General features: G+C 49.8%; 1 protein-coding gene across 1 annotated transcript; it reads right to left on the bottom strand.

The window, feature by feature from the left end:
- Window positions 1-201: 201 nt before the first annotated feature.
- Window positions 202-17,887, bottom strand: TMPRSS6 (transmembrane serine protease 6; the record flags this gene model as incomplete). Its single annotated transcript, XM_082310091.1, has 17 exons — window positions 202-360; window positions 1,070-1,206; window positions 2,483-2,754; window positions 3,786-3,954; window positions 4,730-4,846; window positions 5,137-5,250; window positions 7,352-7,450; window positions 8,422-8,567; window positions 10,052-10,161; window positions 10,623-10,735; window positions 11,284-11,420; window positions 11,775-11,979; window positions 12,934-12,975; window positions 15,734-15,918; window positions 17,157-17,224; window positions 17,420-17,562; window positions 17,731-17,887. The coding sequence occupies 17 exons, from the start codon at window positions 17,885-17,887 to the stop codon at window positions 202-204; spliced, it is 2,373 nt and encodes a 790-aa protein (XP_082166217.1).
- Window positions 17,888-18,170: the final 283 nt, after the last annotated feature.

Raw genomic sequence — 18,170 nt, forward strand, 5'->3', positions numbered from 1 at the left:
GGGAAGCACTGAGGGGGAAGAGGGTCTGCCTACTTTTCTCTACAATCCCCAGCGCAGGCTTTTTTTACCCGGCTCAGAAGAGCATCCTGGGTCTGACAACATCCCACACAGAAACTCTCTCTGAGAAGCAAGCGAGCAAGATCAGGAATGAGTGCCATGTGAGTGTAGGTCTGATGGGGAGAAGGCAGAGATGCACTTTTCTCAGCTCATGGTTTGGTTCATCCAGCTCAGCACTTGAGTGATCCTGGTGTATACTCCATAGTGATTTGGACGTGCGCATCCCATTCCCCAGCTGACCAAACCAGCCAGAAACCACCTGCCACTGGGTTCCTTGCAGGCCAGTGGACCTCCAGAATCACCCTAGAGAAAGGGAAGGAAAAATGGGGTGATGGTGATCCACCAGCTTCTCCTGCTGGATGATTACACTAGCTTTGAGTCCCTCTGTATGCAGATTCCTGTATCCCCTCAACTCATGCCTGGGACATCTGCAAAATCCTTTGTACCTTAGGCAGATGTCAAAAACAGTCTCCAGTGCAGACATCCGACCCATTGTTGCATTCCTTCATCATGCAAATTCCTCCCCCTTAGCCAGCTCCTAAGAAGCTGACATCTCTATTGTTTCCTTCTGCTCCATGTGGCATTTCCAAATATATGGAGAGCAAGGAAACTGGTGGAAATTAACTGGATACCAGGAGGGATGGGAGACAGAGGAATTCCTTGAGATTGATAGTAATGAAGCAACAGACAGGTTACTGTGTGTGACAGATGCTAAGGAGGCTGAGCAGGGAAGAGACTGACGTAGACTTGGAAGTGGTAGATAAAGAGTGGAGAACGAGCTGAAATGAGAAAAGGAGAAGTTTAAGTGTATTTGGGTCCTGTCTAAGGCAAAGATGCTGGGAAGAAGTGGTCCTCAGAGCTGTTGTTGGCCACTTAGACCCAAGGAAGGTTTGGAGGAGTCGGGCATTTTATGGTCTTTTCACCCTTGTTTCAGGCTATGGAGTGCATTTGGGAGACTTGGGACACGCCCCACCTCTGGTAGTCAACCCTGATCCCACAACTTGTCATTCACCTGGCAGGCATCTTTCTTGCCCTTCTGGTACCCAGCACACAGCATCCTCGGAGAAATCATGTAGTGATAGGCCTCACTGCATATGTCCTGCTGGATGAGCTGCACGTCCACCTTCTGCAGAACATTGCTGATGTGCCCTGAGGGGTAGAGCACCAAAAACAGTGCAGGTGAGCAATGGTGGAGCTTTCCACCAGTTACCGTGATCCCCCAGCCCATGCCCATCTCACTGCATGCTGAAAGCTGTCGTCTGAATTACTGTTCTGCTCTCTGCTGGCATCGCAGTCTCTGACTTTCAGCAGAGCACTTCACTTGCATGGAAGGAGTAACATTCCCCTGCAGTCCCTTTCCCTACAGGGATATGTTGTGGGCACTTCAGCTTTTGGGACAAGGGGGATTCTGGTTTGGGGAAACCTCTGAGACCTTAGAGTTTTGGATTGGCTTCTCATTGAAATAGTTGTTAAGTTCTTCTGACTAAGTATGCAAATCAGAAGTGTCCACTTCTGGACAGACCTCTGAGTGTTTCCATTTAGGAAGCAACTGGAGCAAGCGTATGAGTGTGAGTGAAGGCACTAAGCTCACCTGGGTGATCACATCTATATTCATGTGCCATGCACTACTAGAGAACAGCCTGGACCTGTTTTTTGGCCCTATGGGGAGGGAACATTAGGGGTCATGCCCATACAGCTAAACTCTTTCTCACAAAACAGAATGGACTCATCCATACCACCCCATGGGAACAAGTCTTGGCCCATGTTGTTCCCCAGCAGTGTGTGGGCGTTATGTGGCCAAAATGGTACCAGGGCTCATGCTGACAATTACACAGTGTGATCCTCGGGGGACAGCACTCAGACCCTGCACTGCTCCCATTGAATTTACTAGTGCAGGTGTTTTTGGGGGGACCCAGGTCCTATGGTCTTTGGCATGAGGAAAATATTGCTGCAGGGGCCACAGACAGGTGTCCCCAGGAGACCTAGTCCTGGTTTGATGAAGAGCAGTTTTTCATCTCTACTCCCTCTGGTCAGGCTCTGTCCCTGGGAAATGACCCAACAGGAGCCCACATGTCTACGTAGGCATGGGGTTGGGCTTTGGGACTGGGGCTGCTCCATGCTGTGACCACGGCTGAATAGTCCCTGGTCAGACCCCTAATTCCTGAAGGGCTATTCTAGTCTTTGTATGAAGGAATACATGCTGTCCCCATATACCTTACCAGACTCTCATGCCTGCCTCTCTGAATGTGGTCTCAAGGCACTCATACAGGTAACTTTGATCAACCTGTGACCCAAAATCAAAGGGAGTGAAAGAGGCATAATGCTTTGAGGTGAACAGAAGTCTATTCTGCCTACCCCACATCTGAACCTATGTTTCCACCTTGGCTCTGCTACAGTAGGCCACCAGCAAAGACCTTGCACCTACCACCTTCCTTGAGGGCTCCCCAGCCAGTGATCCAGCAATGAAGGCCAGGCTCAAAGAGGTGAGAAGGAGCAGGCAAGCAGATGGGCTGGATTAAGGATGAGATTATCACAGGATGGTCCAGCTGGAGCAGGGCCACATCATAATCATGGCTGTCCTCCTCGTAATAAGGGTGAAGGAAGAGGCGGATCACCTTGAAGGACACCTCTGTGTGGCCGGTAGTGTTTTGGAAATATTTACCCAAGTAAACGGTCCAGATGGAGGCGGAGGCCAGTCTGTAGGATTCAGCAGAGAAGATAACTCATATCACATGAACAGAGAAGGATGGGCAGACCCCGGCTGCTTCTGTCGCAGTCTTTTGAGTAGTCTCTGATATAGATGATCATCTTCTTCAGAGGGGCCTCTTTTTGTTTTTTGGCTACTCATTTCAAGAAACTAGGTGGGACATCTCTTTGATGCCTTGACATGCCTGTACAGTGGGACCAGCTTTGGGCAGACACTCGTACACATAGCCCCAGTCCTACCAAGGCTGGTGATACCATACGAAGGATGACCAGCAGATCCTCCTCCTCCCCAATCTCACATGGCATCAGGAGGGAAGGGCAGCCAGGGAAGTCCAGAAGTAGTAGCTGGGGAGGTGGAGGATCCCCACTGGCTCACTGGTAGAGGAAGAGGGGAGTTTGGAGGAGGTGGAGACTGGGCCTGAGGGTGCACACTCCTTCCCCCACCCCGCCCTGTCACCCAGCACAGCTGTGGACCTTCGTACTCCTCACTTCTTCCCAGTTAGAAGGAACGAGTGACCCCCTCCCCGATCTGCATGTTACTGCTGCTGTTGTGGTACATACACTGGGTGGAAGGAACTGGGGGAGAGACCGTGCTTCCCCCTGAAAGGAAATGCCCTGGAGACGGGCATCATGGGACCCAAACAGCAGCCTCCACAGGTAATGCTATCCTGGCCCCATCCTAGCATGTGCTGATGACTCCATGGTTGTGACAGCATGGGGACAAGCCAGAGCCAAAGCAAAGGTGGAGCTGTGAAGTGTGTTCCACTACCATTGCCCTCTCGAAATTGCTCTGTGAATCCCAGCACTGCCCTTTTTTTCCCTGCATGCACACCCACATACTAGTGTGTGTATCCATACCCCTTTCTCCAGCTCCAAGCCACAGGGAAGCATGGCACAGGTGCCAGATGAACGGTGCAGCTGCTTTGCAACATCTTAATAAGCCAGATGATCCTCCCATCATGTGTGACATGGAAAGTGATGCAAATCCTTCTCCTTTCCAGCACCCTCCCCTCTCCATTTACCTCTCATCCTGGAAGCAGTGTGCGGCTGAGACCACCCAACGGTCAGCAATGAGTGTTCCCCCGCAAATGTGGCGTCCCCGAACTTGCAGGCTGGCCTGCCACGGCCATTCCCCTTCCACAGAATTTGCACCACCCACGATCCTGCTGAGAGGGGCTTGCAGCCCACAGTCTGAGGAGGAGGAGACACAGCAGGTACTTCAGAGGAGGAAGGGAACATGATATACTGTGCCTGCCCTTTCTTTCCTACTTAATTGACTGAAGAGTTTGACCTCTAATCCCTTGCCTTACCCAGCCAGCAGATGCTTTATGTACTGTCCAGGACAGGTCTAGCGAGCACTCCCTCCAAGTGCATGCCCCCACTGATGCCTGCACAGCCTTACCCCACCTCCAGCTGCAGCCTGGAGATGCCTTCGGGGTAGCATGCTGTCTGTGCTACCTGCTGTCCTGCTGGGGAATCCTTGCAGCCGTTCCCTTTTGTTGCCCACTGAGGCTCCAGAAACACCAAGCAGGGAAATCAAAACACGAGCTCTCTCCCTGCCAGTGACCATGCAGTCATGGGTGATTTCCCTGGCTGGAGCCTTGTAGGATGGTATTACTTCACATACATAAACCAGAACAGTGGTCCAACAGGGAGCCTGTGGGTAGGACCTGGCCTGTGAGATACGTCTATCTGGCCTGATGCCGCTGCCTGAAGGAGATGGGGAGCAGCTGTCCAAAGAGAAGACAACGCATCCTGGCAGCTCAGCACAGAGAGCTGGCTTGTTGCTGCTGCCACTGCAGGATGGAGCCGTGGCATTGCGGCCATAGGGTTGGGGTAGGGAAAAGGTGGTGGAACAAGGGAGGGTGGGTGCTTATGCTGGGGTGGCGGGGGGAAAAGGGGGCAACTTGCAGCTATGTGGCATCGTGGACCTGCCTGGCTGACATGCACCTGAGCATTTCCTCACCACAGCGCTTCTCGTCGGACAGGTCCTTGCAGTCTGCAGTGGTGTCACACAGGGGGTTGGGTTTCTTCACACAGGTCCCATCTTCACAGCGGTAGGTGAAAGGACCACAGGGGACCCCTGCGAAGAGGAAGGGGAGCCAGGGCTGAGGAAGGGTGGCAAGTTGCAACGCAGCCTGAAGTCCTTTGAGTGGGGGAAAAAAGGCAGCAGAGAGCTTGGGGGAACTCCATAAATGATGACAGGGAATTTCCTGAGCAAACTTGATCAGCTACAGAGCAAACGTTGTGAGCAGGTCAGGCATGTTAACTCCCAGGTGGTGCCCTTACCTCATAAGAGGGAAGTACGCTACCGACAGCCTTGGCTCAAGCACAGGGGAAGCATTTGTCAGCCCAGCACCATCCCCTTCCTACCTTCACTGCATTGCTCCTCATCGCTCCCATTGACACAGTCCAGCTGCTGATTGCAGACCCTGCTGAACTCGATGCAAGTGCTGTCCTCGCGGCACTGGAACTTTGCAGGGCACACTGCATGGGAAGGAAGTGCCCGGGAATGAGGCGTGCAAGACAAGGTGTCAGGTGTGAGATTAGGGCCCTAAGTGCACGAGTAGGCTCCGCAATCTCTTCCCCAACCTGATAAGGTTTTGGCAGCCTGTGCAACTGTAGTTGCACTATAGTGCAATCTTGAAACAGACTGCCATGAAGACCAGGAGCCTGGTCCCCTTTTGCTCAGGAGTTGCATTTAATCTGAGGTCCTTGCTATTGGTCTTTGCCTGATCTACGTTGTAGGCGTGCCTGCACCCTGTCTTATACCTTGCTGATGCTGACTTAACTTTCCTTGATTTCTTGGCTTGGCCTTGGACCTGCCTCATCACCACGGACTTGTCTTGCAGTCACTGGACTCTTGGTTGACCCCAGGTTACCATCACCAGACCTGGTCTGCTTCCCTTGTTCAGGTTCTGCAGGACCACATCCTGTCTGGTGAGGTCACTGTTCCTCCTGCCTTGCTGTCACCCTCAGCTCATGGGTCACCTTCCCCTACAGAGCAGCTGCTCCTCTTGCTCTCTGACAGGTAAGTCCTGAACGGTGATGGATTCCTTGATATCCATGAGCTCTGAGAGCTGCTCAGGATGGAGGTGGGCCTAAGGTGCCTACCCATCACAGAGTTTGACTTCTGATTATACATTTTCATAGCAGGAACTGTCCCCTTGTCCCGTGTGTGTGTGTATGGGACAGTACCTCCCGGGAATTTTCTTACTGCAATGACTACAATTTCTTCAGTAATTAGTGTGGGGCTTCCAGATGACTGGAGGTCTCAGGCAATGTGAACATTGATTTTAAAGACAGGGGTTTTTGCATACAGACATGGAGTGAATAAGCAAGGATGCAACAGTGGCAGGAGTGTAAAAGGAAGGAAATCACGATGTTTCTATTTTCTTTTTCAAATACAAAGAGGTGTTTGCAAACACTAAGAAACAAGTACTTTTTTTGTTCAGTCTTGGTCTGTGTTAACCTGTGGAACTGAATGATACAAGATATCCCTGGGTCCAAGAAGCTAACAGGATTCAAGAAAGGATTAGATATTCATAAGGATACATATGTATGCTTGTCTGCATGAGGGAAGCAAGCAAGCCCTGATGTCAGACAGCTGGATGACGGGAGAGAGGGCACTGTCAACAAGACTGCAGACAATACAAAACCCAACCTCGGTGATCCTGTGAGAATTCCCACACTTCCAGCACTGAATTAAAACTTCTTTGAGAAAAATTTCTTCTTCCTTTTACTTTAGACTTTTCTATACCCTCCTTTGAATCTTTCAGAACTGGCCACTGTCTCCAGTGGTTCAGGGATCTCTGTGAAAAAACAGCTGTAGGGGACAACTAATGGAAAATCAGTGCTAGCAGCAATGTAATGAGCCCCCCGCCTCACACCGGGGATGGAAGAGTAGATGAATTAGGTGTCATGCCTGAACCGGAATAGCTGTTCCTATGAGAATGGGGCTTTGCAGGACTCCTGGGATGCTGGGGACAGTGTCTGCATCAGCACTAATTGCTGTTGGCATGAAGAGCTGATGGCTGATTGAGGACTTAGATGCTTCCAAACTGGGGCACAATATATGGGTGAGGATCTGTACAGATCAAGTGTCATGAACAGCCTGGGGGGAGAGGGGAGAGAGCAGGGCAGCAGGTGGGCTTGGGGAGGTGTGGGCAAGGTGGGAGGGCGGGGAGGGGGATGCTGAGTGATATGACAGCAGAAGGGGCTGTAGGCCAGGGCTGAGCTTGATCATTGGGACTGGGTGGGGGGAAAGCAGGACACGGTAGGGGACAGCTTGGGCAGGGGCCTTCCTTCAGGCTGCCTAGAGCTCTTGGTGCATGGGTATCAGGGGTTTCTCCCGGGAAGACTGTGTGATCCACAGGAGTAAGAAGTGTTGTTGCTCCTTCCCAAGCAGGCTGAAGCCACCTGGCAGTGGGATGAGGCTTTTCTGGATGCAGAGATTTAAGGTCCTGGAGGGGAGGTACAAGGCTGCACCCAGGCCAGCTGAATCCTCCCCATCTCTCCCTACCTTTGGAGGAGCAAGGGGCTGTGTCCTGCTGAGACCAGGGACCAACGCAGAGAAGATATCACTCACCACAATTTCTCTCATCTAGCCCATTGGGGCAATCTTTGATCCCATCACAGGCTGGGACGCACAAGCCATTCACCGAACACAGGAACTCCCCGGGACAGGCTGTGAAACCACCAGAGAGTAGTTAGTCCCCAGTGACTGGAAACCTCCTTGCAGCAGAACACCGTGGCTTGAAAGTGGAGTGTGGAGCTGCACACTTTCCTGACCACACGTGTGCTGCAGCAGCATGCCGGCGGCACTCGCTGCACTCCCCCAAACCTGCCATGTCATCCGCTCTGAACAAGGGCAAATGGAGACAGGTTATGCACCAGGGGAAGGAGGTCTCTTTCCCTGCTTCCCATTGTATCAATGAGCAAGAGCCAAGACAGCCACCTGCCTGGTGTGCTATGCCTCTGGTTTAGTACTGTTTCATGACTCCTGAATGCTGTGGAAAAGCTGCAATGGGTTCTTTGGAGTCGTTATTAAAACTTAGTCAGGGCCTTGAAGGGGTTGGTGTTACACACGTGTTGGCAGGTGCACGTATTGGGGACTGGTATACGTTACAGGCACTCTTTAGGAGGGAGATGGAGAAACCTTGGAAAGACAACTGTGGGCGTGCATTTGCATATGTGTGTATGCATATTTGTGTGCGGTTTTATTTGTCTCGCACTTGCACAGATTCCAAGGTGAGCAGGAAACAGCTCTCTCTAAGAGCCCTTATAATTGAAATAAAAGTCGCTTCAAGTCAGAGATGGTCTCTCATTGAATTCCCAAGGCCAGTCCATGATGTGGGCACAGGGGTGAGCCTGCAGGCAACTCTCTGAAGCTGGGCTGCAGCGCATGGATGCTCTGACAACATGAGGCAGGGCCACATGTGCAGAAGCAGCTTTGCATGTAAATGCCTCTTCTTTTTGGCAGATCAAGGGTTTGTGCATCACCACATTTGTGAACATGTGCCTGAAGGGCAAACGGCACTTAAGGCTCACGGGATGTGTCTTGTGTTTTTCCTAACAGAAGCCAAGAGCACAAGGGCTGCTGGTAGCCAGCTGGGACCCCACCACCCCAACAAGGAGCAAGAAGTAGCCTGAACTTACGGTCAGATAGGTTGTACAGGCTGTAAGCTGCCTGTACACCAGGGCCTGTTAAGGAGATCTGTGAGGTGAAGGCGATGGTGATGTCAGCCGAGGATGTGACTGGGATCCGCTCGGCGTAGGCTTGCAGGGTCCGCAGGCCACACAACCTGAGGGGCAGACACAGGCGCGATGTCCCGGGCAGGGAGGGAGGATAATACAGCAAATGGGGCAAGGAGGTTCAGTGGGGCTGGGGTGAGAAGGGGCCACACAGAGTGGGTGTGTGTGGGAAGCCAGGAAGGCAAAATGCCTTCAATATGTCACGAGATTATGAAGGATCAATGGGAAAAGGCTGTGATTTAAACTCATACCCTGCCAACACACGGGAGAGTTGACACTGGATCTTGCTTTGCCTGGTCACATCTTGGTGACTGAGCAAGGCCAGGATGAGGAGGGAGTAACCTTGGTGAATCAAGGGGTCCTCTCTGTGTGCAAGGCAGCATAACTAACCTAGGGACTCCCCCAAAATGGCTGAAGAAGTGAGGTGAGGAAGCCCCAGAGATAAATAGGGATGAAAACACCACCACACATGAATGCTGTGGTGGGAACTGATGCAGAGAGAGAGGAAACAACTGGAATGGCCTTGATATTCAGCACTGAATAACTAGAGGGAACAGGGCAAAATTAGGCCCGACAAACAGGACGAAAAGAGTCTGTGCATGTAGTGACCCAGTTCTGCCTTTAGGCCACGTGCAAGTCCAGACTGACCCTACTATGTTTGGACATTTCCCACTTTCTGGACAGGTGCTGAATTCAGGCCACACAAAGCAATTCAGTTGTTACGTTTATCTTCCTGAAGAAGCCATGTTGTAGAAACTGTGGTGCTGACAGTTTAAGAGAGGAGAACAGGGAGAGAAAAAGTGAAAATCCTAAGCCAGGGGAATGTAGCCTCTGGATTAGACCCTTCAGAAGAAAAAAAGTTACCCTTGCAGGAACAGTGGAGAGGAAGTTAATGAGATGGGCTGGGGAAGGTTTTGGAGGGAAAGGGGCAATTTTGCACTAAGTGGGAGGAAAAACAAAAGCCATCCAGCTCAGAGTCTGCTTTGAGGAGATGGGAGCACAGCAGCTCTTGGTCCTTTGCACCTGGGCAGTGGTGGGCAGCAGCCCCAGCTGCGTATGGGTGATGATTTTGGGAAGTCCCGCAGGGGGAAGTGGCTGTAGTCAAAGCAGGAGGATATGGAGCTAGGCGGAAGATCTGTACGGAGGTGGATGCGGGGCAATGGCACACGCAGATAATATCGCAGAGGTGGTGACAGGCAGATTTGCAAACACAGGAGACGTGGGAGGACACCAAGGTTACACACACAGGAGAAAACTAGGAAGCCTGATGCAAACAGCAAGACAGAAAAGGCAGGCTGGTAGCTTGAAGCAAATCTGTAAGAAATGTGCTCACTGGGGAGCCTGCGAACAAGAGGGGCTGAAAGAGAAGTAGGCAAGCAAGAGGCACCAGCGCAAACAGTGGCCGCTGCGTGTGGTGATGGGCTCTCCTTCCTCAGACCTGATGGCTGAAGTGAGCAGGGAACCTGCAGAGGTTTAACACCAGTTTAATCCCAGGTGGGAAGTGAGAGACAGAAACCAGGACCCCAGCACACACCTTCTGTTCTGAATTATCCACTGGCCTTGGGTACAGGGCAGGTCGTGCTTCTGTCTGCTGAGTGCGTAGGCATCGAACCACAGGGTGATCCCATAGCTGAGGGATGGGACCTGCAGGCAAGAGGGTCCAGAGCAGAATGGAGATGGCTCCTATGAGTGCTGCACCCCACTCCATGAGACAGAAACAAGCAGGGTAGATGTGAAGAGGAGAGCTGCTAATTAACACATTGCAAGACAGAAGGAAGCACCATCTAAACTGGGGCCATGCCGCAGCCCAGGATGGCTCTGCTGCTTGGCTCAAAGCATGGTAATTCCTAACAATTTCTAGCAATCTGGTTCTGCCTTGAAGAACTCCTCTGGAAACAAGATTTCAGATTCCTCCTCGGCTATGGCATCTCTGCTCTGGCATGCAATATTAGACTCCTTCCCCTTCAGAAACACACGTTATGTGGAGGCTAGGCTTGCTTCTCTGATGATCTGACTGAGACCGCTGTCTGTAGTCCCCCTAATGTGCGGAGTGCCATGTGGGTTTCAGGCATGGGGTGGATGCTCTTGTGGGAGCTGGCTCTTACCGTCATGTGCCAGGTGCACTGCGTGTTGGGTGAGTAGTAACTGGGGTAGTGTGGGGTGCCGATCTTCCCCTGCTGCTCCAGGCCTTCCCGCAGAGTTATATTCACTTCGCAGGCTGTAAATACAGACATTCAAAGCTCTGCTACCCGTCAGCTCAACCTCAGCCTGGGGATGCTACGTACTCATCCTGTTGTAGGAAGGGAGAAAAGGGGCTCTAAGATCTGATGCTAAAGGTGACTGGGATGTTCCACCATCCCCCCTCAAGGGGCCATTTCTAGCTGGCAAGACTTTTAGCTTCCTCCTCTTGTTCAGAGAAGGGTAATGGTAATGTATATTGTTGCTTTAGAGTCTTATATTGAATTGAGATTTATCTGCGAGTGCATCCGGGCATGATGTCCAGGCCACATCTGGTCTGTCCACGCATGAGACCTTGGGCTTGCTCCTAAAGTATCGCAACCACTCTGGCAGGCAGAGCCTGAGCTGTAAAGACTCAAGCCAGATGCTAATGTATCCAGGTGAGGGAGCAACATCTAACCTGCTTTTTACTGACCACCTCTACCCTTGCAATCCGGAATGAATTCTGCGCCTAATGGGAATGGAGCACCTCTGAGATAACCTGTCTCCTTCCTGTATCTATGCCCCTCCTCCTCCACCCTTCCTCACCTTTGAGGGGCACCACCTGCGCCGAGAGGATGAAGGGGTCATAGTAGCTGTACATGGCTTTCTTCCACACAATGGACATGACAGGGCCTGATGAAAGGACTTCCACAACGGGCTCCTGCCGGCTGCAGCCATAGATCCTGAGTGGAAAGAGATAAAAGGATGGGAGTGAAACACGCAACAAACAAATGAAAGAGAAGAACAAGAAAGAGACAATGGAGGTCTATGTTATCCCCTGCACACGCCTGCTGTGAGGAACTAACTGAATCAAATAAAGGGCCAGCAGAGAGACAGCTTGTGCTGCTGTAATCTCCCAGACTGCACGCCTGGTTGTGTGATATCCCACATCAGTGACTTCAGCTGATCAGCAAGACGCAGGTTCTGCATCAAAGAGAATTTCCTCTGATGTAGTCTAACACCTTCCCCTGCTGTGGTGTGTCGTGCCATCCTGCCTGGCTTCCCCACCGTGCTCGCCCTGCTCAGGAGCTACCTACGAGGTGATGAGGTGTTTCTCCAGGGGCCCGGCTGCATCGTACATAGCCAGGCGGTCCCTGCAGTCCGGCAGAGTCCACTCCAGGCGTAGCTTGATCATGTAGCCCTCAAGGCCATGGAGGTGCCAAAGACAACTGGAGGCCAGGTAGTCAGGGCCCTCCAGCCTTAGCACGTCATCCTCCTGGACATAGCTGTACCTGTAGCAACCTGAATCCAGGGAAAAGATACAGGCATTTAAACCTCAGGGTGATGTAAACGGAGGCAAGGGGGGCTTAGGAGTGGTTGTAAGGGAAATTAAGATATAGGATTGTCACTTGGGATATCAGCATGAGCCCTATTCAGGATAAGGCTGACTCATCCCAGTGATCTCAGTTTACTTCTACATATGTTGCAGTAGCACCGGTCCCCTTGTATCAGTGCCCCAGTTTCTCTCTATAAGAACTGTCCCCTCTCCCTTGGTTAAGCCAATACTGCCTCAGGCTTTAAATATCAGCACAACACAGTTATCTTCCACTGGCTTGATTTTCTTTTTCACCTCTTTCTCCTCTTGCCCCCATATTCTTACCAGCTTTATATCCCTTCATCTGATTTCCAGGTTTCAGCAGGCTTCCAGACTAGGATTTTTGAGTAAAGGTCAGCTTAAAGGTGAGTTTCTAATATCATATTTAATGCAGGCTGCCAGCCACAGCACTTACAACACTGCCTGAAACAACTAAAAGCACCTTCAAACATCGCTAAGACAATGGACTCCTAAATGACTGACACCACATCCAGTGTAGAGCCATGCAGGAAACCCCCACCCCAGGTTTTTATGGGGCCTGGAATCAGCACCATTGTACCAGTATACCAAGCTATTTGGCAGGACTCATCAGAGCAGGAACAAGATGTTACTAAGGTGGCTGCACTGCCCCTGGGAGCTGGTATCTCTGCACAGCGGTGTGCTACTGGGGCAGAGGTGTCAGGATGCTCAGAGCAGTCCAGCACGTAGCTGTGTCATGTAGTTTGGATCTGTCCAAGCAGCGGCACTGGTACTCCCTTGCTAGTGTTCTCATCTCCCCTTCCCAGGATTTACAACTCCAGGAAGCCAACAAGTTTTCTGTCCCCTGTAAAAATCCCTCCCATAAAGTCACGAACTCAAAAGGAAAGGAAAAGATAGCCTACCCAGAGTGGATTTCAGCACTACTATGTCTTTCACACTGGATTCTGTTAGAAAGGAAATATATAAAGGAAGATAAACAAAAAGATAAACTGGTAGTATCTGAATGATAGCATGGCAAGCGATGACTCCCTTCCTGCCTCTGTAAATGGCTCACTTACAACTTCGGCATGGGGCATCCTCCAGGTACTTCTCTGTCTGCTCTCAGGGACCTGTTTCGGTCATGCCTTCCCCACTCCATCTCTCTGGGAAATTTCTCTGGCCTCTGCTCCAAATCCAACAGCCCCAGTTCATACTTTCCAGCCCACCATGGGCTTCTCTGCCTTTTTTCCTTTCCCATTCTCATGTGCTATTCCAGGACCTCTTCCCCTTCCCAGGCAGGCTGAGCATTGCTTCAGGCAGCCATCCTCCTCCCCTGCCAGCCACACCACAGGGCACAATCTCACTTCACAGAACCTTCACCGTCTGCTCACCCCTCCCCTGCTCTCCCAGTTTAACTGACCCTCCCTCAAAAGCATGGGAGTTACTGAAGGTAGGGAAGGAGGTCTCTTTTGATGACCACTGGTTGATGAGCTACTCAACATCCTCATAGACTCCACCTCTAGAGAAGGGAGATGCAGAGAAAGCCGCCAGCACGGACTACAAATCTGTGCAAAACAGAGTCACAGGGTGGACGACACTTTTAGGAGAGCTGGGCTTTGCTCCAGCCTCCCAGCTGAACTGGGAGTGGACAGAGATCAGGTGCTACTGGGAATAATTGCCAAAATAAAAGGCACTCTGAGGTCAATTGGGTGTGAGAATTGCTGTTGGGGGCTTGCCTAGGTCAGGGCTTTGGTCTTTTGTAGCTCCTAAGCAGAGCTTGCAATTCTGTGGGGAGAGCTGAGCAGTTTTGTCATGCCAAAACCAGATGTTGTGGAAAGGATGATCCTGTAGGCATAAGGCAGGCTCCTAAAGAAGCTCATGTGCTGTAGGAAAGGACATGTGCTGAGCTGATATTAAGTACTCTTTCATCTGAAGGAAATAAAATTGAGTTCCTGTAAGGAGAAGGAAGTCCTGAAACTCTTTGGGGGAAAGGGGAGGCTAGTGTCCTGGGGTGAGTGTAGCTGTTAGTAAAAATAAAACATTGGAGAGGTTCCTGCACTAGTCAATGGTTTGCAGCTCTGTGTCTTAAGGCAGGCTGCAGAGAGACTTAATGTTCAGAGCTAAGCAGGTCAGCAAAGGAGTCTGTCGGAAAGCAATGAGGTGTTAATGACTTACTTGCTATTAGCTAGCTATTTTTTCACTCTCATTTTACAGAGCGATTGAAGCCAGAGGTTAAGTCACTGGCTTGAGGTCACCCTGGCCCAGCAGTATAAGAGGTTTCTGGCTTTTGCCTTAGTTGCTAGACTGTGCTTCTGACTGGAGAGAGAGGCGGAGAGGACTAGGGAAAGCAGAAGGTGCTGGAGAAACTACAACTGGTGTGTTAATTCCAAAACAGAAAGAAGTGTGGTCTGCTGAAATGAATAAAACAGTGAAACAGATGGAAAGGGAATAAGAGGGAACTGGGAACCACTAAAAGAATGGCACCATCATTTTTATTTGTTTATGAGTTACATTATGAAGTGAATAAATAAAGGGAAAACATTAGATGGGCTGACTTGGAAGCATTTAGCATATTATCTTATGACATCTTTCTTAAGAAAGTTAATTTCAATTGGCTGAGCATAAGGTCTGGTATGCTGGAAACAAATCATAAGTAGAAGTAAGTGACTAATGGTAACTGCGGGAGGAGATGTCTTCATGAGATGCTAATGCAGCTTCAGAATAAGATCTTAACATGATGGTCTGGATGAGGGAGTGACAATAATTTTGACAAAATCATATTTTCTTTGGGGACAGAAAAAAAATGCCCTCAAAACAAAACAATTGAAACATGGAGGGAAAAGTTAAAGATAATATGTGTGGGATATATTAAAATAAGATTCACCTTAGAAAAATGCAAAGTAACAGGTCTGAGGAAAAAAAACTTGGAGATGTAGCATTTCATGGGAAGAAGAAACTTGGAAATAAGAGTCCCAAGGGGAGAGAAGAAACACGATGTATTTTAAAACCTGTGTAATTTGGGATTCTGTAAGAGGGATCAGATCAGGCTGAAAAGTTAAGTCTTGCTATAAAGACCAAATACAAATTCCACTGGACTTGAATGCATTGAATACAGACACATCCCTAGTCCTAACCTATTTTAGAGCAGTTCTGTAGGGGTGGCTTTTTAAACAGGCTGTGATCTTCACTGTGGGCAACAATAAATAATCCTTAAAATCATATGTCAAGAACTAAAGTGGCAACAATGCTTTGTCTCAGAGGAAGACCAGTGGTGACTCAGGTATGTTGCCTTTGTTCTTCTCTCAATCAAGTAGCCTGGAATAATCTCCCAAAGGAAAGTAGGAAACCTAATTGCTTGCTATTTTTGAGCTGAGCTGATCAAAGTCATGACCTGTGTAAGATCTTACTCCACAGAAGCCAAAGCTGATGGGAGGAGAAGGAAAAAAAAAAAGTTACCTAGCTGGTCATGGTCAGCTGTATCTCCAATAATCTTTAATCCTTCAAAGGAAGGATGCTTTTTAAATCAAACTTCAGTTCTCCTTTATCAGGAAGAAATACATGTAATTGTGTCTCCTGATCCTCACTTTTTCCCTATCCTCTTCAGGTTTCCCCTGTCCCCTTCAGTAGTGACTTCTGGCCTTTTCTCCTAACCTCCCTTCAGCACCTTATAAATCTTGGACTATTTCTGGCTGCTCAGGCCACAGCTGAGCAGCTGGTACTTACCCAGCAGAACCAGTGAGTCTGGGTTGACCCTGTACTCCGTCTGGTAGGACAGGCTGCCAGAGCGGTTGAAGCTGGTGGAGAGCTCTTGGTGGAGCACTGTGTTTACCCTCTCAGCAGTCACCTCCTTCTGCTGACTCTCAGGGATTTGGAGGGCAAACCAGAAGAAGAAGGTCAGAGCCCCCTCCCTAACAGAGAAATGGCATGTTAAATATCCTCTCTCTTCCTCTCCAGAATCACTGGAGAGACAAACTCCAGAGATTAACACCGCACTGTTTTTCCACAAATCAGACATATCTGTGTGGGCTTTCCAGCTCACTGCTGTGACCCAGAGGAACCACTCTGAGTGGGGCAGGAGAGCTGCTATGTCCATGGTGATAGTTAATGCTCAGTCCTTTGGGGGAGGAAGCCATTTTATGCCATCTGGCTTTAGTGATGACCATATGTGGTCAAATTAATGTGATAATTAATCAAGACTGGTCTATTGAGTAGTCTCATTTCGGGTAGAAATGACCTTTGGTTACTACTGACCAGGGGTTGAAAAAAACTACTCAGGACTTCATTGTCTCACCTCCCAGTGGCAACAAGTGGATGATTTATGACTCAGTACCTTACCACAGGCCATTAATGCTGGGCAGGCTCAAGCTGGAAAAGGCTGTGACTGGGAAAGCTCTGTTCAACCAGGTGGCAGGGAAAATTGTCTGGGGGAGGGGGAAGAGGTGCTGAAACAAACCTTTGTTCAGTAAAAGGCTAGAGGAAGAATTGCAAGTGAAACTTTTCCTTCCCCAGTTGAAAAAGGAGTTGCCTCAAAATTGGAATTTTCTTTAGCTGAAGGACAAATTGAGGGGTGTAGTTTTCCATGGAAAAAAAATCAGAAGCAAATGTGTACGTCAGTTCGGAAGTTATTCCTGCTTTCTTGATCTACTGTGATGACCTGCCAAGCTGTAGTCCCACATCTGTCCCATTCCACTGTTACCCTATTCCCACGTGGACCATGCTTCTTGGCTGGAATACCTTTTCCATGGTGCATTCTGGCCTCTCCCTTCTGGTGCCTAGAATCAGGCCATAAAATGACTTTCTTGAATTAGAGAAATTAATTTCCAGCTGCTTAGTTTCTACTGAGAAAGCAAAGCCCAGATTTTTTTTCAGTTCTTTCCAGTCAATTTTTTTTCTCTCTTGAACTTTTGCCTTTCTGAAAAATTTCTCAGTTTTGGCTTTTCATTGTGACCTCGGATGAAGGCGAACATCAAAATATCCCCAGCTCTGTCATGCTGGAACCATTCTGGATCTGGACTGCCCAGCCTAGCCTAGAGCCCACGATGGGGACTGCAGCAATTTATCATGGCCAGCTTTCAGTGGAACCAGAGTAAAATTGACTGGAAACTTTCACACACGAACAAGCAAAAATGCTCTGGGTGCTACTCACCCAAAGGCATACACTGTGCTCGAGTTGTAATATCGACCCAGCTCTGTGGCACGAATCAGTTCCTTCAGCTGCAACGAGAATGTCATCTGATAACTACAGCACAATGTTACAGTGGAAAAAGGACCTATGGCCACCCCTATATTTCATCCCTCTTGCTGTACAGACCCACCACGTCTGTCACTTGGATGGGAGTACCTGACCTCTTCCTCTTTCTACTCATTGAACTGCCTCAGGGCCAGCTCTGGTCATGAAATTTCCCTTACCATCTCCTGGAGCTTAGCTGACTCCAACCAGAAGGCTCTGGACTCCACCTGCCCAAGGTCCGGGGAGTATTGGCGATTGAGGACCTGGAGGCTGCCAGAGTAAAACTGCAGAACGGCTGGTTCTAGGTGCCATGGTCTGTAGTCTGCCAAGAGAAGATGCTACTGGATTACCTTGCTGATATGTAGGACAGAGGGGTTTACCCCTATGTATGAGTCTGTAAAGATCACCCAGAGTCACTAACGCGCTGGGCATTGCCTTGACTACACCCCACTCACCTCCTGTGTGGGGACAAAACATGTTGAATTTTTACCTAGGAAATACCAGGTTGCTGCAGCAGCTCCAGCCAGCAAAAGAAAGGCTATCCCGAGGGGCGCATAGCGGAGGCAGTCACGTGGGTTAGTCTCCGATTCATCCTTTGAGAAGGAGTTGGCATCTTCCTCCTGTTCCTCCGCCTCCATCAGGGGCATCTAGTGACACAGCACACCATGGTCAGGCTGGGTTTTCTGTATCCCTTTACATCTGTCTCTGGAGGTGCTCTGCCATCTCTGTGCTCCTCTCCCAAGATCTATAGCCCAAAGAGATCTGTATGCTAACCATCAAAGACTTTGCTCACTGCAAATTTGAGTAAAACTCCTAATGCAGTGGGAGACAGACTTCCAGGACACTGTCCTGTCTACGCCTCCTGGGTAATCCCTCAATTTTCAAAGGCATTTCCTGGGTTTTGCTTCTGCCAAAACTACAAATGAGTAC

The sequence above is a fragment of the Platalea leucorodia genome (genome assembly GCF_965183815.1).
Source record: "Platalea leucorodia genome assembly, chromosome: 4".
Taxonomy (NCBI): domain Eukaryota; kingdom Metazoa; phylum Chordata; class Aves; order Pelecaniformes; family Threskiornithidae; genus Platalea; species Platalea leucorodia.